The sequence below is a fragment of the Notolepis coatsorum genome, assembly GCF_963971535.1.
Source record: "Notolepis coatsorum genome assembly, chromosome: 2".
Classification (NCBI taxonomy): Eukaryota; Metazoa; Chordata; class Actinopteri; order Aulopiformes; family Paralepididae; genus Notolepis; species Notolepis coatsorum.
The window spans coordinates 1,642,340-1,663,350 of record NC_140166.1 but is presented as its reverse complement, the minus strand read 5'-3'; the positions used below and the strand labels follow the sequence as shown (position 1 = coordinate 1,663,350).

The 21,011-nt window shown below is 46.0% G+C and overlaps 1 protein-coding gene across 1 annotated transcript in view; it reads right to left on the bottom strand.

The window, feature by feature from the left end:
- Window positions 1-3,941: 3,941 nt before the first annotated feature.
- Window positions 3,942-21,011, bottom strand: part of dbt (dihydrolipoamide branched chain transacylase E2) — a gene marked incomplete at its 5' end in the record, with an annotated part of 124,948 nt that continues 107,878 nt past the window's right edge. Inside the window, one exon of the mRNA XM_084308076.1 lies at window positions 3,942-7,455. Coding sequence (XP_084164202.1) covers window positions 7,288-7,455 — 168 coding nt within the window. The 3' untranslated portion in view covers window positions 3,942-7,287. The remainder of the gene's footprint in view (window positions 7,456-21,011) is intronic.

Sequence of the window (21,011 nt, the reverse complement as noted above, 5' to 3'; positions counted from 1 at the left end):
GGGCAGCTCCGTCAGGACTGTAATACAGAGGCTGCAGTCTTGAGGTACCTTGGGGCAGCTCCGTCAGGACTGTAATACAGAGGCTGCAGTCTTGAGGTACCTTGGGGCAGCTCCGTCAGGACTGTAATACAGAGGCTGCAGTCTTGAGGTACCTTGGGGCAGCTCCGTCAGGACTGTAATACAGAGGCTGCAGTCTTGAGGTACCTTGGGGCAGCTCCGTCAGGACTGTAATACAGAGGCTGCAGTCTTGAGGTACCTTGGGGCAGCTCCGTCAGGACTGTAATACAGAGGCTGCAGTCTTGAGGTACCTTGGGGCAGCTCCGTCAGGACTGTAATCCTGAATATTGCCCCACAATGGGTCGGAGGCCATTTTGGCTTGTTTCTCCAGGTAAGCCACAAGATCCTTGAATTTGGCTCTTTGCCCAGTGCGCTCCTGGATGTCGTAGGCCGTTGACCTCCACCTTTCTCTGATCCTAAAGGGTATCTTGGATAAGATCAGTCGTAGGTTAGATGGATTGTCCAGCTCATCCATATAGTGGAGCTCCTGCATTGCATTACTGCATCCTCTCAGGTAGAGGGCGTAGGCGCGCAAAGCTTGACTATCCTCTGGTTTGATGCTGGACCAGTCCAAGGCCTTCTTTATATAAGCATTTGTTATTCTTATTTCATCACCGAAATTCTCTTTAAGTAGTCTTTTGGCTTCCACATATCCATCCTGTGGATGCATGTGTAGGCAGCTCCTCACAAGATCTTTAGGTTGCCCTGTGGTCCAAAAAGTAGAGTCCATCTTGCTCGCTGGTGGTTCTATTTTCTATGCCGTACTCGAAGGCTCGCATGAATGACCTAAAGTTCATAGGATCTCCGTTAAACATGGGAATCTCCCTGGTTGGGAGTAGCGCCAGATTCTGCTGTGTGACAAGTATATCTGCAATGTCGTTCTGCCTTGCCATGACATTTGATAGAACCTGGTCTGTTTGGGTTTGACCCTGTTGTCCTGCAGTAGCTCCAGATGGTTGTAGCTGAAGCTGCACAGGGTTCTGATGCTGATATGGTGCATGTGGTTGTTGCCAAGGGTGTGGCTTAGGTAGCACATATGGTAGTGGTCGATACTGTACAGGTGGTAGTGGCTGTATATATGGCTGTTTGGGTCTCACTACTTGTGGAGGCCTCTGTTGTTGTTGTTGCTGTTGTTGTTGTTGTTGATGCTGTTGTGGTTGTTGCTGTTGCTGATGCTGTTGTGGTTGTTGCTGTTGTTGTTGTTGCTGTTGTTGTTGCTGTTGTTGTTGTGGTTGCTGTTGTTGCTGCTGCTGTTGCTGCTGTTGTTGTTGATGCTGTTGTGGTTGTTGCTGTTGTTGTTGTTGTTGTTGTTGCTGTTGTTGTTGTTGTTGCTGCTGTTGTTGCTGCTGCTGTTGCTGCTGTTGTTGTTGTTGCTGATGTTGTTGTTGTGGTTGCTGTTGTTGCTGCTGCTGTTGCTGCTGTTGTTGTTGATGCTGTTGTGGTTGTTGCTGTTGTTGTTGCTGTTGTTGCTGCTGTCGTTGTTGTTGTTGTTGCTGCTGCTGTGGTTGTTGTTGTGGTGTGTGCGCCCATGCATACTGGTCCAAGAGCTGTCTTTGCACAGGGGTTTTTGGAACAGTATTTATGGATGCATATTCTACCGTGGATTGCAATATCGGTAGTCCTTCTGAGGTGTCTAGAGCATGTGCTTGGTCAACATAATCATTCATACCATCTCTAGGTTGCATCTTGTACACATATCCATCCTCTTGAGAGGGTGGCTGGTTAATTTGTGATGGATACCTCATGGTTCTAGATGAGTTGGTTTGTGATGATGTCTCATAATCATCCAGTATCTTGAGTTTGGCCGCTGATACAGCCATGTCTGTGTCAAAGTCAAGTTTATCCTTCTCAGCCTTTAATTTAGCCCTGGCGTTAGCCTCCTGCAGACTTAATTCAGCTTGTACTTTAGCCTTTTTTAGATTTAATTCAGCCTCTAATTCAGCTTCCTTTAGGCTCATGGCTTGTCTGGCTGAAAGTGCAGCGGCTTTTGCCTGGATGATGGCCCTCTCAGTGTTAGCCCTTAGACGGGAGGCAGATAACCTGGATGTATGGCTTCCACCTGATGATTTTGATGATCTGGATGATTTGGATGATTTTGATGGGGCCCTGGAAATGCTATCCTCTGGGCCTATTGTAGCCTGAAGGTCCTTTTCCAGCTTATCTTGAGTCTCTACTGGAGACTCTTGGATCACAGACCCAGTTGGACTTGGGGCTGGAGTTTGCCTTTCCTTATTCCCTTCCATCAACCATTTTTCCATCACATTAATAAATGCATTGAATTCATCTATTCTTGGTTTATACCGTTGTGTTTCATCATCATCGTCATCCTGTAAATACGGCTGTACAGACTCAATTGCTATCTTAAAAGCACTGAGTGTCTTATTGAACAATGCCATGTCCGTTCTTACTCCTTGTTCATCATTTGATTTCATCATCAGAATAATCTCATTTTTCTTGCGGGTGCATGCTGCAAGCCTGGCTTTACGTGATGCCATTAATTGTTTCAGCTCAATATCCGCTTGTGTCAAATCCATGTTATCCGTTTCAATATCTGACATCTTGTCTATATTTATCCACCAGTTCTTAAGACAGCTTTATAATTATCTTATATTCCACAGCGCCGTTTGCGCGCGCCACGTACGCAGTAGTGTCTATTCCATTCATACATTCTACTCACGCACGTTCCATTTGATGTCCTCGAGCCGGGAGGGAGGGTCCTCCCCTCTTGGCTGTGATGCTTTCGTTGATCGATCTGTCCTGCTGATCACAGGCAGCGATGTCCTCGGGCTGTGATCATTCACTGTGTGGTGGTGGTTGATCGATTCCTTCCTGCTGATCGATGATCGGTGATTGTCTCTCTCAACAATGCTGGATCCTTGTCAGTCCTCTTGCGAGTCCTCCTCGTCAGTTGTCCTTATTGACGCGCGCCTCTGCCTTGGGTCGCGTCAATATCTGCGCGAGTCCTCTTTCACTTTATTGAAGCTCGCCTGGCTTCAATAAAAGCAATTTTCTTACTTATTGTAGCGGCAACATGCCTGTGTCCGCTTCCTGGTATAGACGGGGAGTGAATCCATACGCGCTCGACGTCCAAATAATAGTCTTCCACACATTAAGCTCCGTTATCAGACACCGATGTGGTGATCCGATTTAATTAGAAAAGGTAGGTTGCATGGGAGAGGTGATCAAAGCGATCCTAAGCGTCATATAACCTGGTCTAATTGCTTAAAGTGTTTCCTAAATAAGACTAATCTAAAACGTTCCCGAAGCGTCCTGAAGCGGTAAGAAAATTATATGCTTTCCCCGTCGGCTACCAACCCACAGCTGATTCCTATCACCCATTTATGCCATCAGCTGTGCCGTGGCGATTCACCTGTCACGTGAACCACCACAATACAACTGAGAACATTCAATTGCTATACAGATAAATCATAACATTCCCATAAATCGTAACCTTCTATTGGTAATAATAATAATAATGATAATAATAATACTAATAATAATAATAATCAATAACAAAAAACACTCGTTCGGCCTTTACAGTTGGAATTAAACGACACAAAATAAACATAAAACTCTCCTCATTCTTCAATGACGGTATGACAGAACGCTACATTTGGGCAGCCTTGGTGGCGAGCTGCTTCCTTGGGGCTTTGCCACCGGTAGACTTACGAGCGGTCTGCGGGGCCGGGGAACATGGAACACTTTTTCGGGAGCGGGGAACTTAGAACCCTTTTCTTTTTTGAAAAAAATGGGAACATAGGGATGAGCCCAAGATGGTGAGTGCATTTCCCAAGTTAGCCTGTTCCTTTAATGCTGGACACATTGACGTTTTTCACTCTCTTTTCAAGTAATTTCTAAATAGTGAAGACAGATTTTTGCACTTCAAATTTTATTAAAACTTTTTCAGGGTCCAATACTCATCACATCGATCAGTGGTTTATAATAGACCAGAATATCTCACCAGTCCCTTCAAATATATCTACAATACATATTCCCAAAATACAAAAATCCTAGTTTAGCCCATAACTTTATATTTTCCTTTTAAAATACATTACGACAGCCAGGAAAGCGGTTCAATCATTCTAAAAAGCAACACATACAACAAACTGGTCAAGATGTCATTGTGTGAACAAATGTGTTTCTCTACTTTGAAACAGCGGCTAGTAAAAGCATGAATTCAAAGTAACAGTGACATGAATTCTCTTGGTAAGAATGTCGTCTACCATCTCAGACGAATAACTACAGAAAACATCACTCCTGTAATTACAGCCATCTGGACTCTTAATCAGATAGAAGTTTTATTTTGATGACTATTATTTGTGTGTAGAACACCACGTCATTATATCAGTGTTTTACATTTTTTTCTTCATTTTCTTTTTTAAATATTGTTCATCCAAATATTCATCAGCTTTTACTTTTTTAATGCTCAAGGTGCCTTTGTTTGACAGGGAATGATAATGTTCACGTCAGAATGTAATGGGGGGGGGGGGTGTCACCTTCCCAGCTCAGTCAGTGGCAACATCTCAAAATAAACATTTTTCTTTTTTGTTACCCTCTTTTTCTCTGCCTGATTTTCTGTGCTTTTCCTCCCATCCCAATTTAGTCGTTATGCCAATTCCCCCCTCCCCTACCTGGTCGTTGCACGCATGTGGCCCCTACTGGTCGGTACAAGAGAACCCTTTAGTCTACCGCATGCTTCCTCCGACACATGCAGAGACAGCCAGCGGCTCTTTTCACCTGGCAGCGAGGACTCTCATTGGTGAAGTGTAACACATGGGAGGTCATAGGGCTGGGCGATATAACGATAATTATCGCAATATATATTTTAATAATCGATATCGGGGGAAAAAAATATCGATATATTTTTTTTGTGTGTGACTTGCAACAGGGCAGTTTTAAAACCAGAGACAGTGGACAGACTTGTCTTTCTTGCCTGCAACTTAAAGTAATGGCTTTGCTTGTCCAAATGACAATACTGACCAAATTGAGATTTCTTTTTCTCTTGTCCATTTATTTTGTTTGCTTTCTAATTTAAAATATAGTTTGAAACCATCTGTACACAGTAGGCTATGTGTGCTAGCAGAACTAGACTCCAGTCACGAGTCACAGTGCACATGTGTGGTGGTTTGTCCACCAAAAAAGCGCCAAAAGATAGAAAATAAACTAGCAGAGCCAGAACTGTTCAACTCCCCTGGAGCCACAGCCAGCAGAGAAGCCGGTTTACTTTACCTTTCAAACCAGCTGCAGCCTGAGAACTGGAGTGTGAGGGGATGTAACACTAAAGATGGCGGCAACGACAAAGAATTGCTGCAAAATATATATATATATTTTTTTACTTATAACAATTTCGATAATTATCGATATCGAGTGATACGATAACATTATCATATCGTTATCGCGATATCATTTTTTGCCATATCGCCCAGCCCTAGGAGGTCACGCTGCCTTCACCATTTCCTGCCTTTCGCTGAGCAGGCGCCCAGACCTGACCTGTAGGAGTCGCTGTCCACAACGCCAGATTACCACCCACGACTCCACTCCCCCTAACTCAGCCAAACGAGTTAGTATGACGACCGGCCCAAGCCGCAGGGCAATGCTGACTCCGGGAGTCGAGACCGCAGCCTCTTGCATTGGTGACGAGCGCAATCTCCGCTGCGCCACCCAGCCGCCCATCTCAAAAGAAACTTTACATGAAAAACGCATGTCTTTTAAAACACATTTTTCCTTTCATGATCAGAGTCCCACTTGAAGTTAGTAGCTGAGATGAAATCTAAATAAAACGGTTATGGAGAAGAACTGATAGAAATAAAAATAAAATACCATACTGATCTGCCACAGCGGACATCTTTGTCGTGGGAACAATATATCAAGGTGCTTAAAAAACTAAATGGTGGTTGGGGACCTTTTAAATTTCATTAAACCAAAGTCATGGAATAAAACATTTACAATAACGCTGGAGTCATTGGTCACTTGATGTCATCGAGCACCGGGAGCAGATGACCAACACCATGGTTACCAAGCCGTTAGAGCAGCAGGGACACAGTCCTTGTGGAGGCGAGGGAACCGTTTAATCAACTACTGCATCAGCAAACACTGCAACCGGAAGTAGACGTGGGTCCTTTGTACAATGTTATCGTCATGGAAACAGTCATTTTATTTTATTAACAAAGCCTTCAAAAAGACCAAAACCTACAATGTATTCCTCCTACTTAATGTGCTGCTCTGGGACCGTTCTGTTGTTTACTGCTGTACATCGATAGAGCTCGTTGCCCTTTAGATTCGATTGTGTAATAACTACAATGCCTCAGTTTTTCACAATACATTATATTTAAAGCTGGAAATATGCGTTTGTTAGCTGTATTTAATGATTTTTTATTTTAGTTTGAGAGCTTCTGACAGAAGAAATGCATCGTGGGTTTTGGTTTGTTCATAGGCTACGGTGACGGTAAGAAACAAATACAATTATACTGGCACACTTATCCTTTAAGTGTCGAGCGTTAGCTTTGAACTCACTATAACCATATCACCTGGGTGTCCCACTAGTCTCATTATAAGGGTAATGCAACTGAATGTGTGTGTGTATATATATATATCACTATCGTCTCATACATAATACCATACCCCCTAATCTGTGGTGTCACATTGATGTGCTGCTTTATAGATTCAACAGGAAAAGATGTTCAAGGTTTTCTCATAGCAGTAAAAGACTGCTATACTAGTAACTACAACATTATACATACAGCTCATTGGGGAGCAAGATTTCAGTCTAATGTTTTAAGAACCCACAACTTCCTTCATCATCTGGAGATCTCCGAGTCACCTGAAGCTAGTTGAAACATATACAGTTTGAAGATCATATATGGAGGTCCTCCGTAACGCTGCTCTCATTCTTTCTGAAAGGAATAATATATAGGGTGTGATTAGTCACAAGACTCTGCAGGTCCTCAGTGCTGCTCAGCCTCTAGATCAGTAAGGCAACAAGTAAATGACATCAACCAAAGGCCACACACACACGACAAAGAAACAAAACACAATACTAATATTGAAAAGGTAACTTGTGCCCAGCCACCCAACCATCCATCCATCCAGTCACAGCAGTGCAGCGTCTGCCCAGTCTGTGGGACGAGCAGGTGGGTTACTGTGTAGCATCTTCACATTAGCATGGTGGGGGGGGGCTGGGCTCGTCTCCATTGGGCTCGTCTCCAGGGGGGGGGGGGGGGGGGTACACACTCATTTCAGATCCAGCACCATGCTGGCAGGGTTCTCCAGGTAGTCCTTCCACACGTTGGAGAAGCGACACATGGTGGCTCCATCGATGATCCGGTGGTCCGCGGACCAGCTGACGTTCATGATGTGAGCTCTGACGACATCACCGCTGGGGCTAAACCTGGGCAGGATCTGGAGGGGGGGGGGGGGGGGGGGGGGACAAAGACATGCCATTTAAAAAAGTGCTATAGATAACTTTCAGCCACTAGATGGCACACTAGAGCACCGGCATGTCGGACCAAAACAATAGGATTACACAGGGTACGACAAGACATTGTAATTATCACATGCTGTACCATCAAACTAAGTACAGATCAAACTGGCAAACTAGTTTATACAACCTAGTTCATACTAGCTGTCAGAATCATATTTTAGGTTCAACTCTAGGTTACGAGTGGCAGGTTAACCTTCTGTAGTGTGGTAGTGAAAGGTTAACCTTCTGTAGTGTGGTAGTGAAAGGTTAACCTTCTGTAGTGTGGTAGTGAAAGGTTAACCTTCTGTAGTGTGGTAGTGAAAGGGTTAACCTTCTGTAGTGTGGTAGTGAAAGGTTAACCTTCTGTAGTGTGGTAGTGAAAGGTTAACCTTCTGTAGTGTGGTAGTGAAAGGTTAACCTTCTGTAGTGTGGTAGTGAAAGGTTAACCTTCTGTAGTGTGGTGGGACTCGATAAATTTTTTTTATCGAATTAATTCGAGACTTTCTAGTTAATTAACCGAAATTAATCACATTTTAATCACATATCAATATTTGATGCGAAAAGCAAAGATTTCCAATTCAAATGGATTTTGGTATACAACCAATGCAATTTTTAACAAGGTGTAGCAATTTTAGGAATTATAAATAGCGCAAAGGACCTTTTGTAAACTCAAGCACTTTCGAGGTAAAAGTAAAACACAGTACATTCCAGAACAGCTGACAATCGAAGAAAAAAAACTCCTGATTGATCTCAATTTCTCTTTTTTTTTAATGAACAAACCAGACTAAGAAAAAAAGTAACTCTAGGAGCACAAGGTTTATCCCCCTCAGGTGATTCAGTATGGAGGCTACAATGTTTATCCCCCTCAGGTGATTCAGTATGAAGGCTACAATGTTTATCCCCCTCAGGTGATTCAGTATGGAGGCTACAATGTTTATCCCCCTCAGGTGATTCAGTATGGAGGCTACAAGGTTTATCCCCCCAGGTGATTCAGTATGAAGGCTACAATGTTTATCCCCTCAGGTGATTCAGTATGGAGGCTACAATGTTTATCCCCCCCAGGTGATTCAGCATGGAGGCTACAATGTTTATCCCCCCAGGTGATTCAGTATGGAGGCTACAATGTTTATCCCCCCCAGGTGATTCAGTATGGAGGCTACAAGGTTTATCCCCCCCAGGTGATTCAGTATGGAGGCTACAATGTTTATCCCCCCAGGTGATTCAGTATGGAGGCTACAATGTTTATCCCCCCAGGTGATTCAGTATGGAGGCTACAATGTTTATCCCCCCAGGTGATTCAGTATGGAGGCTACAATGTTTATCCCCCCAGGTGATTCAGTATGGAGGCTACAAGGTTTATCCCCCCAGGTGATTCAGTATGGAGGCTACAATGTTTATCCCCCTCAGGTGATTCAGTATGGAGGCTACAAGGTTTATCCCCCTCAGGTGATTCAGTATGAAGGCTACAATGTTTATCCCCCTCAGGTGATTCAGTATGGAGGCTACAAGGTTTATCCCCCCAGGTGATTCAGTATGGAGGCTACAAGGTTTATCCCCCCAGGTGATTCAGTATGGAGGCTACAAGGTTTATCCCCCCAGGTGATTCAGTATGGAGGCTACAAGGTTTATCCCCCCAGGTGATTCAGTATGGAGGCTACAAGGTTTATCCCCTCAGGTGATTCAGTATGGAGGCTACAAGGTTTATCCCCCCAGGTGATTCAGTATGGAGGCTACAAGGTTTATCCCCTCAGGTGATTCAGTATGGAGGCTACAAGGTTTATCCCCTCAGGTGATTCAGTATGGAGGCTACAAGGTGTATCCCCCCAGGTGATTCAGTATGGAGGCTACAATGTATTGTTTTCAGGCGTGTACAATATGCAGCTGCCAGAATCCTTACCAAAATCAGAAGATTCTACCCTATAATGCCTATTCTGTCCTCCCTACATTGGCTCCCAACCCAGGCTAGATCTGCCTTTAAAGTGCTTCTGCCAACATAAAATATTGCATGGACTTGTATCACTGCATTTATCAGACCTCACAGAATGCTGGGTCCCATCTAGGGTTAAAGACATCAGCAGGAAACAGAATTATCAGGGAGGCAAGCTCTGTTGATATCTTTAAATCCAAGCTCTGTTGATATCTTTAAATCCAAGCTCTGTTGATATCTTTAAATCCAAGCTCTGTTGATATCTTTAAATCCAAGCTCTGTTGATATCTTTAAATCCAAGCTCTGTTGATATCTTTAAATCCAAGCTTAAATCCCATTTATTCTCTTTCTAACGGCCTACCCTAGTCCTGCCAGATCTGGGAGAAACTCTGCCTCCTAGAGTCAGTTTACTTTATGTATTGCTAGTTATCGTGATGGCTGTTTTACATCCCCCCCTCGGCAAACCCGACTGCCCTGTGTGACGTCGGCGCTATTGCGCGTCTCCAGACGAAACACCCGAAGGCTCTAATCCTCATTTCAGGGGATTTTAACCATATTAAACTGGATAAATCACTACCAAACTTCCAACAGCGGCACGGTGGTGTAGTGGTTAACACTGTCGCCTCACAGCAAGAAGGTCCTGGGATCGAATCCCGCTTGGGGACCAGGTTTCCATGGTGCCAGTTACCCAGGTGGGGTATCTCCCAGGCCTTTCTGTGTGGAGTTTGCATGTTCTCCCCGTGCTCGCAAGGGGTTCCCCCCCGATAAGATAAAACCCAATGGAAAAACATGCACAACAACAAGATCGCTAACGCTGTGGCGTCCTTGACGAAGACGGACAGGAGCACTTGGATTGGTCCCCTGGCGCGGCTCACGTTGTGCCTGTCTGCTCCCGGCTGCCCTTGGGGGGGAAGGACGACGGGATGGGTTAATCGCAGATACGAATTGCATGCATGCATCGCATGTGTGCCAATTGATGACCTCGGAGCAGGTCCTAAATTATTATTATTATTATTAACAGTATGTCAGCTGCCACACCAGGGAAAATAGGACCCTGGACCTGCTTTATGCCAACATCAAGGAGGCATTCAGCTCCTCACCACTACCACAGCTCGGCCGGTCGGACCACAACCTCAACCCCCGTTATGTGCCTCTGGTCAGAAGACAGCCTGCGACCAAAATAACAGTGAGAAGGTGGTCGGAGGAGGCTCAAGAGGCACTACAGGGCTGCTTTGAGGTCACAGACTGGCAGGTACTCTGTGAGCCCCATGGAGAGGACATGATGGGCTCACAGAGTGCATCACAGACTACATAAACTTTTGTGTGGACTCCAATGTTCCATCTAGGACTGTTATCTGCTACCCTAACAACAAGCCATGGGTCACTAAGGACATCAAAGCCCTACTGAACAAGAAGAAGAGGGCTTTCAATGCAGGCAACAGAGAGGTCAAACGAGTTCAGGGGCGTCTGAGAACCAACCTCAGAGAGGGCAAAGAGAAATACAGGAGGAAGTCGGAAGGCCAGCTGGAGAACAATGACATCAAACAAGTGTGGACTGGAATGCAGACCATAACCGGCATTAAACCGGTGGGGGGAAGGGGAGTGGATGGAGATGTAGACCGGGCTAATGAGCTAAACCTGTTTTACAACAGGTTTGACACAGCGGCCCCGGCTAGTCTCTGCCCCCCCCCCCCAAAGAATACCTACGGGAGACTGCAATTCGAAACTGGCCCCTACAAATGTCCTAACCCAGTTGTACAGTAAATGACCAAGTATGGCTTTGTCAGTATTCCAATGTACAGTGGCTCTCTGCAGACCAGGTGAATAAACAGCTGAGCAAAATAAATGCAGGCAAGGCTGCGGGTCCAGACAGCGTTAGCCCAAATGTACTCAAAACCTGTGCCTCTCAGCTGTGTGATGTGCTCCAGCTCATATTCAACATGAGCCTGAGGCTGCAGAGAGTCCCGACACTGTGGAACACCTCCTGTGTGGTCCCTGTCCCTAAGTGCCCGCGTCCCAGCACGTCCAAGGACTACAGGCCGGTGGCTCTAACCTCTCACATAATGAAGACCATGGAGAGGTTAGTCCTGGAGCAACTCCTCCCGGTGACCAAACCCCACCTAGACCCACTCCAGTTCGCCTACCAGCCCCGACTGGGGGTAGAGGATGCTGTCATCTACCTGCTGAACCGAGCCTACACTCACCTAGACAAGCCGGGGAGCACTGTGAGAGTCATGTTCTTTGACTTCTCCAGTGCTTTTGATACCATAAGGCCTGGGCTGCTGGGTGAGAAGCTGGAGGCGATGCAGGTGGAGGCCCCCCTGGTGTCCTGGGTTGTGGACTATCTGACGGGAAGACCACAGTATGTGCGCCTACGGAGCTGTGTGTCAGACAGACTGTTAGCTTCCTGGTTCTGCCTGTTAGCTTCCTGTCAGCTTCCTGGTTCTGCCTGTTAGCTTCCTGTCAGCTTCCTGGTTCTGCCTGTTAGCTTCCTGGTTCTGCCTGTCAGCTTCCTGGTTCTGCCCGTCAGCTTCCTGGTTCTGCCTGTTAGCTTCCTGTCAGCTTCCTGGTTCTGCCTGTTAGCTTCCTGTTAGCTTCCTGTCAGCTTCCTGGTTCTGCCTTTTAGCTTCCTGTTATCTGCAGTGTTGGGACTAACGCGTTACAAAGTAAATTCAGTAAATTCAGTAACGCTGTTACCGTTACTAAATGGTTTGTTAGTTCGTTACTGCGTTCTTTTTATGTAGATTCATAGCAAGCGTCCTTATTTCGCCTGCGTTTGTTTTGTTTACTGTAGAGAGCGTCTATTTCTTTCCGTAGCCTCATTTCTGGTTTTCGCATTTCTGATTGGCCACTGACTGACGTTCTCTGACGTTCTCTGACCAGAGAGCGTCAGTCAGTGGCCACTGGCCAATCAGAAATGCGAAAACCAGAAATGCGGCTACGGAAAGAAATAGACGCCTTTTAGCTTCCTGTTATCTGCAGTGTTGGGACTAACGCGTTACAAAGGCAAAAGACAAAGGCATACCTCTCCCAAAGTAACCTAGAGACGGTGATACATGCCTTTGTCACAACCCGCCTCGACTACTGCAATGCTCTGTACACTGGCATTGACAAGTCCCTCCTCCGCCGCCTACAACTGGTGCAGAACGCAGCCGCGCGCCTCCTCACCAAAACAAGAAAATACGAACACATCAGCCCAGTTCTGGCCTCGCTCCACTGGCTGCCTATTAGCTTCAGGATCGATTTTAAATTAGCACTAAACGTTTTTAAATCATTAAATGGCACGGCTCCCTCCTATCTGTCCGAGCTCCTGCACCGCCACACCCCCCACCGATCCCTCAGATCAGCTGACCAGATGCTATTGGTGGTACCCAGAACCAGGCTCAAAACTAGGGGAGACAGAGCTTTCTCCACCGCAGCGCCTAGACTGTGGAACAGCCTCCCCCTCAGCGTACGGACTGCCCAGACCGTACAGGCTTTTAAATCACTCTTGAAAACCTACCTGTTCTCCTTGGCCTTCCCCCCTACTTAACTACCACTAGACCCCTGACCCTTCTATCCTCTTTGTTTTACTGTGTCCTACCAGTTTTTATTACTTTCATTGCTTTATTATGTTTTTAATCTTATATCTTGCACCATATTGTTTGTTTTGTTGCTTTCATTGCTTTGCCATGTGTTTTTTTTTTCTTTCTTTCTTTTAATCTTATACCTTGCCTCACACTAATTTGTTTTTATCAACCTGCTTGTGAAGCACTTTGGTGTCAGCTACCGCTGCCTGGAAATGTGCTATACAAATAAAACTGACTTGACTTGACTTGACGCTCTCTATAGTAAACAACAGGAGGACGCTCGCTATGAATCTACATAAAAAGAACGCAGTAATGAACTAACAAATCATTTAGCAACTACTTGGAGAGATAATTAATATACAACATGGAAACGAGATAAAGAACATGTTTGATGGGCTGCTGGAGTCAGCTGGACTAACGTTACATGACATCTCGACCACCGCAGACTTGGTGAGTGCAATGTGTTCACTGAAACTCAAGTTGATCAACGGATTTTGACTGTACGAAATCTGCCAGGGAATCTCATAATACTAATCAAACAATATAAATATAGTCCTTTCATGCACAATTGATATCCTAACTATTCTAACGTTGCAATGCTTTGATTGATATCTTAAACAACGTTGCAAGATGGGGGCGGCTAGGTGGTGTAGTGGTCAAAGGCACTCGCCACCAGTGTGGAGACGCTAGGATTCGCGTGTTCGAATCCAGCTCTCCACATTGTTTTTCAGTTTGGCTGGTCGTCCGCAGTAATACACATTGGCCGTATTACGGGGAGGGAAAACTGAAGGGTGGGGATCGAACGTTGTGAACAAGCGACTCCTACAAGTCGGTTGGTGCGCCTGCGCAGTAGAATCAGGAAGTGTCGGGGGCAGCGTGAGCCTCCCACGCGTTACTCCTCGACACTGAGAGGTCGAGCTGCGCAGGTGAAAAGATGCGACTGCTGTTACCTCAAGTACCGGAGGGGACTTGTGCTATGTATGACTTAGTCCACATTGCAGCCGGCTTGTGGGAGGCAAGAAACAGCGTTCGTGACAGGGGAGGGTTGAATTGGATGATACGAAATTGGGATGGGAGAAAAATATAGAAAAATGGGAGAAAAAGTGGATCAAAAAAAAAAAAACAACGTTGCAAGATGGTTAATGAAACGCTCCGGCGACGTCAAGGCTGAATGAATGAATGAAAACTTTATTTAACAGATTGCAGAATGGGTACAATACAGTACGGCTCAATACATACAATTGTTAAGGGGATGCAGACCTGAGAAAGACGTTTGTCTTGTTTCCATCAGGGTCCCCCATTTACAATTCATATAGACATTTATGACATACACAACATACATGACATTTATGGCATAGGGACATATAGGTATTTAGTACTGATACATTTGTGACATAAACGGTATTCAAATATACAGTACTGTTACCCCTAGATCCTGACAGAGTATATACATATGATGGGGAGGGGACTGTACATTAGGAGGGGGTGGGTGGGTGGGAGGGAAATATACATACGGCGGGGAGGGAATATATACATGCGGTGGGGAGGAGACTGTCTATTAGGAGGTGGTGGGGGTTTTGGGCATTTACGGTGGCCAGTTTCGAATTGCAGCCTCCCGTAGGTGCTCTTTAAGAGCGGTTTTGAATGTGGGTAGTGATTCACATTCCTTTACAGCTTTGGGTAGGGCGTTCCACATTGCTGTGGCATAATTGCGAAACGTGTTTAGTCCCTTGTTTGAGCCGAATCTGGGTTTTACATGATTTGTTGAGCTTCCTCTGGTGTAGTGGTTGTGGTATTCACTGACCTTTGGGAAGTATTTTGACATGTACATGGGTACCCCGGTCGTATAGTGTATCTTGTAGACCAGGCCCATTGCAAGTTGCTGTTCCTTCAACCGGCGCACTTCTTATTATATCGACTCGGGACAACATTTGTTTGTGTCAGATTTGTGTTTGTATCTAGACCACATTGCAGAGTTCAGTGATGTGAATGGAAACTGTCAAGTTGATCAACCGATTTTGAGTATCTGGGGCATGGGACTCGGGAGCAATCTTTTTTTTAAATAACTAAATAGTTACTTTTCACAGTAACTCATTACTTTTGGGTGTAAGTAACTAGTAAAGTAACGAAGTTACTTTGAAATGAAGTAACTAGTAAAGTAACTGAGTTACTATTTTTCAGTAACTAGCACAACACTGGTTATCTGCCTGTTATCTGCCTGTTAGCTTCCTGTTATCTGCCTGTTAGCTTCCCGTTAGCTTCCCGTTAGCTTCCTGTTATCTGCCTGGTTCTGCCTGTTAGCTTCTTGTTAGCTTCCTGTTAGCTTCCTGGTTCTGCCTGTTAGCTTCCTGTTATCTGCCTGTTAGCTTCCTGGTTCTGCCTGTTATCTGCCTGTTAGCTTCCTGGTTCTGCCTGTTAGCTTCCTGTTATCTGCCTGTTAGCTTCCTGTTAGCTTCCTGGTTCTGCCTGTTAGCTTCCTGTTAGCTTCCTGTTAGCTTCCTGGTTCTGCCCGTTAGCTTCCTGGTTCTGCCTGTTAGCTTCCTGGTTCTGCCTGTTAGCTTCCTGGTTCTGCCTGTTAGCTTCCTGGTTCTGCCTGTTAGCTTCATGTTATCTGCCTGTTAGCTTCCTGTTATCTGCCTGTCAGCTTCCTGTTATCTGCCTGTTATCTTCCTGTTATCTGCCTGTTAGCTTCCTGTTATCTGCCTGTTAGCTTCCTGTTATCTGCCTGTCAGCTTCCTGTTATCTGCCTGTCAGCTTCCTGTTATCTGCCTGTTAGCTTCCTGTTAGCTTCCTGTTATCTGCCTGTTAGCTTCCTGTTATCTGCCTGTCAGCTTCCTGTTATCTGCCCGTTAGCTTCCTGTTATCTGCCCGTTAGCTTCCTGTTATCTGCCTGTCAGCTTCCTGTTATCTGCCTGTTAGCTTCCTGTTATCTGCCTGTTAGCTTCCTGTTATCTGCCTGTCAGCTTCCTGTTATCTGCCTGTCAGCTTCCTGTTAGCTTCCTGGTTCTGCCTGTTAGCTTCCTGTTAGCTTCCTGGTTCTGCCTGTTAGCTTCCTGGTTCTGCCTGTTAGCTTCCTGTTATCTGCCTGTTAGCTTCCTGTTATCTGCCTGTCAGCTTCCTGTTATCTGCCTGTTATCTGCCTGTCAGCTTCCTGTTATCTGCCTGTTAGCTTCCTGTTAGCTTCCTGTTATCTGCCTGTTATCTGCCTGTCAGCTTCCTGTTATCTGCCCGTTAGCTTCCTGTTATCTGCCCGTTAGCTTCCTGTTATCTGCCTGTCAGCTTCCTGTTATCTGCCTGTTAGCTTCCTGTTATCTGCCTGTTAGCTTCCTGTTATCTGCCTGTCAGCTTCCTGTTATCTGCCTGTCAGCTTCCTGTTAGCTTCCTGGTTCTGCCTGTTAGCTTCCTGTTAGCTTCCTGGTTCTGCCTGTTAGCTTCCTGGTTCTGCCTGTTAGCTTCCTGGTTCTGCCTGTTAGCTTCCTGGTTCTGCCTGTTAGCTTCCTGGTTCTGCCTGTTAGCTTCCTGTTATCTGCCTGTTAGCTTCCTGTTATCTGCCCGTTAGCTTCCTGTTATCTGCCCGTCAGCTTCCTGTTATCTGCCCGTCAGCTTCCTGTTATCTGCCTGTTAGCTTCCTGTTATCTGCCTGTTAGCTTCCTGTTATCTGCCTGTTAGCTTCCTGTTATCTTCCTGTTATCTTCCTGTTAGCTTCCTGTTATCTTCCTGTTAGCTTCCTGTTATCTTCCTGTTATCTGCCTGTTAGCTGCCTGTTAGCTTCCTGTTATCTGCCTGTTAGCTTCCTGTTATCTGCCTGTTAGCTTCCTGTTAGCTTCCTGTTATCTGCCTGTCAGCTTCCTGTTATCTGCCCGTTAGCTTCCTGGTTCTGCCTGTCAGCTTCCTGTTATCTGCCTGTTAGCTTCCTGGTTCTGCCTGTTAGCTTCCTGGTTCTGCCTGTTAGCTTCCTGGTTCTGCCTGTTAGCTTCCTGGTTCTGCCTGTTAGCTTCCTGTTATCTGCCTGTTAGCTTCCTGGTTCTGCCTGTCAGCTTCCTGTTATCTGCCTGTTAGCTTCCTGGTTCTGCCTGTTAGCTTCCTGTTATCTGCCTGTTAGCTTCCTGGTTCTGCCTGTCAGCTTCCTGTTATCTGCTTGTCAGCTTCCTGTTATCTGCCTGTTAGCTTCCTGTTATCTGCCTGTCAGCTTCCTGTTATCTGCCTGTTAGCTTCCTGGTTCTGCCCGTTAGCTTCCTGGTTCTGCCTGTCAGCTTCCTGTCAGCTTCCTGTTATCTGCCTGTTAGCTTCCTGGTTCTGCCTGTTAGCTTCCTGGTTCTGCCTGTTAGCTTCCTGTTATCTGCCTGTTAGCTTCCTGGTTCTGCCTGTTAGCTTCCTGTTATCTGCCTGTTAGCTTCCTGTTATCTGCCTGTCAGCTTCCTGTTATCTGCCTGTCAGCTTCCTGTTATCTTCCTGTTAGCTTCCTGTTATCTGCCTGTTAGCTTCCTGTTAGCTTCCCGTTATCTTCCTGTTAGCTTCCTGTTATCTGCCTGTTAGCTTCCTGTTAGCTTCCTGTTATCTGTCTGTTAGCTTCCTGTTATCTGCCTGTTAGCTTCCTGGTTCTGCCTGTTAGCTTCCTGTTAGCTTCCTGTTATCTGCCTGTTATCTGCCTGTTAGCTTCCTGTTATCTGCCTGTTAGCTTCCTGGTTCTGCCTGTTAGCTTCCTGTTAGCTTCCTGTTAGCTTCCTGTTATCTGCCTGTTATCTTCCTGTTAGCTTCCTGTTATCTGCCTGTTAGCTTCCTGTTATCTGCCTGTTAGCTTCCTGTTATCTGCCTGTTAGCTTCCTGTTAGCTTCCTGTTAGCTTCCTGTTAGCTTCCTGTTAGCTTCCTGTTATCTGCCTGTTAGCTTCCTGTTATCTGCCTGTTATCTGCCTGTTAGCTTCCTGTTATCTGCCTGTTAGCTTCCTGTTATCTGCCTGTCAGCTTCCTGTTATCTGCCTGTTAGCTTCCTGTTATCTGCCTGTTAGCTTCCTGTTATCTGCCTGTTATCTGCCTGTTATCTTCCTGTTAGCTTCCTGTTAGCTTCCTGTTATCTGCCTGTTAGCTTCCTGTTATCTGCCTGTCAGCTTCCTGTTATCTGCCTGTTAGCTTCCTGTTATCTGCCTGTTAGCTTCCTGTTATCTGCCTGTTAGCTTCCTGGTTCTGCCTGTTAGCTTCCTGTTATCTGCCTGTTAGCTTCCTGGTTCTGCCTGTTAGCTTCCTGTTATCTGCCTGTTAGCTTCCTGTTATCTGCCTGTCAGCTTCCTGTTATCTGCCTGTCAGCTTCCTGTTATCTGCCTGTTAGCTTCCTGTTATCTGCCTGTTAGCTTCCTGTCAGCTTCCTGTTATCTGCCTGTTATCTGCCTGTCAGCTTCCTGTTATCTGCCTGTTAGCTTCCTGTTAGCTTCCTGTTATCTGCCTGTTATCTGCCTGTCAGCTTCCTGTTATCTGCCTGTTAGCTTCCTGTTAGCTTCCTGTTAGCTTCCTGTTATCTGCCTGTTAGCTTCCTGTTATCTGCCTGTCAGCTTCCTGTTATCTGCCCGTTAGCTTCCTGTTATCTGCCCGTTAGCTTCCTGTTATCTGCCTGTCAGCTTCCTGTTATCTGCCTGTTAGCTTCCTGTTATCTGCCTGTTAGCTTCCTGTTATCTGCCTGTCAGCTTCCTGTTATCTGCCTGTCAGCTTCCTGTTAGCTTCCTGGTTCTGCCTGTTAGCTTCCTGTTAGCTTCCTGGTTCTGCCTGTTAGCTTCCTGGTTCTGCCTGTTAGCTTCCTGGTTCTGCCTGTTAGCTTCCTGGTTCTGCCTGTTAGCTTCCTGGTTCTGCCTGTTAGCTTCCTGTTATCTGCCTGTTAGCTTCCTGTTATCTGCCCGTTAGCTTCCTGTTATCTGCCCGTCAGCTTCCTGTTATCTGCCCGTTAGCTTCCTGTTATCTGCCCGTTAGCTTCCTGTTATCTGCCCGTTAGCTTCCTGTTATCTGCCTGTTAGCTTCCTGTTATCTTCCTGTTATCTTCCTGTTATCTTCCTGTTATCTTCCTGTTATCTTCCTGTTAGCTTCCTGTTATCTGCCTGTTAGCTTCCTGTTATCTGCCTGTCAGCTTCCTGTTATCTGCCCGTTAGCTTCCTGGTTCTGCCTGTCAGCTTCCTGTCAGCTTCCTGTTATCTGCCTGTTAGCTTCCTGGTTCTGCCTGTTAGCTTCCTGGTTCTGCCTGTTAGCTTCCTGGTTCTGCCTGTTAGCTTCCTGTTAGCTTCCTGGTTCTGCCTGTCAGCTTCCTGGTTCTGCCTGTTAGCTTCCTGTTATCTGCCTGTTAGCTTCCTGGTTCTGCCTGTCAGCTTCCTGTTATCTGCCTGTCAGCTTCCTGTTATCTGCCTGTTAGCTTCCTGTTATCTGCCTGTCAGCTTCCTGTTATCTGCCTGTTAGCTTCCTGGTTCTGCCCGTTAGCTTCCTGGTTCTGCCTGTCAGCTTCCTGTCAGCTTCCTGTTATCTGCCTGTTAGCTTCCTGGTTCTGCCTGTTAGCTTCCTGGTTCTGCCTGTTAGCTTCCTGGTTCTGCCTGTTAGCTTCCTGTTATCTGCCTGTTAGCTTCCTGGTTCTGCCTGTTAGCTTCCTGTTATCTGCCTGTTAGCTTCCTGTTATCTGCCTGTCAGCTTCCTGTTATCTGCCTGTCAGCTTCCTGTTATCTTCCTGTTAGCTTCCTGTTATCTGCCTGTTAGCTTCCTGTTAGCTTCCCGTTATCTTCCTGTTAGCTTCCCGTTAGCTTCCTGTTATCTATCTGTTAGCTTCCTGTTATCTATCTGTTAGCTTCCTGTTATCTGCCTGTTAGCTTCCTGGTTCTGCCTGTTAGCTTCCTGTTAGCTTCCTGTTAGCTTCCTGTTATCTGCCTGTTATCTGCCTGTTAGCTTCCTGTTATCTGCCTGTTAGCTTCCTGGTTCTGCCTGTTAGCTTCCTGTTAGCTTCCTGTTAGCTTCCTGTTATCTGCCTGTTATCTTCCTGTTAGCTTCCTGTTATCTGCCTGTTAGCTTCCTGTTATCTGCCTGTTAGCTTCCTGTTATCTGCCTGTTAGCTTCCTGTTAGCTTCCTGTTAGCTTCCTGTTATCTGCCTGTTAGCTTCCTGTTATCTGCCTGTTAGCTTCCTGTTAGCTTCCTGTTATCTGCCTGTTAGCTTCCTGTTATCTGCCTGTCAGCTTCCTGTTATCTGCCTGTCAGCTTCCTGTTATCTGCCTGTTAGCTTCCTGTTATCTGCCTGTTAGCTTCCTGTTATCTGCCTGTTAGCTTCCTGTTATCTGCCTGTTATCTTCCTGTTAGCTTCCTGTTATCTGCCTGTTAGCTTCCTGTTATCTGCCTGTCAGCTTCCTGTTATCTGCCTGTTAGCTTCCTGTTATCTGCCTGTTAGCTTCCTGTTATCTGCCTGTTAGCTTCCTGTTATCTGCCTGTTAGCTTCCTGTTATCTGCCTGTTAGCTTCCTGTTATCTGCCTGTTAGCTTCCTGTTATCTGCCTGTCAGCTTCCTGTTATCTGCCTGTCAGCTTCCTGTTATCTTCCTGTTAGCTTCCTGTTATCTGCCTGTTAGCTTCCTGTTATCTGCCTGTTAGCTTCCTGTTAGCTTCCCGTTATCTTCCTGTTAGCTTCCTGTTAGCTTCCTGTTAGCTTCCTGTTAGCTTCCTGTTATCTTCCTGTTATCTGCCTGTTAGCTTCCTGTTAGCTTCCTGTTAGCTTCCTGTTAGCTTCCTGTTAGCTTCCTGTTAGCTTCCTGTTATCTTCCTGTTATCTGCCTGTTAGCTTCCTGTTAGCTTCCTGTTAGCTTCCTGTTATCTGCCTGTTAGCTTCCTGTTATCTGCCTGTCAGCTTCCTGTTATCTGCCTGTTAGCTTCCTGTTATCTGCCTGTTAGCTTCCTGTTATCTGCCTGTCAGCTTCCTGTTATCTGCCTGTTAGCTTCCTGTTATCTGCCTGTTATCTGCCTGTCGACTTCCTGGTTCTGCCTGTCGACT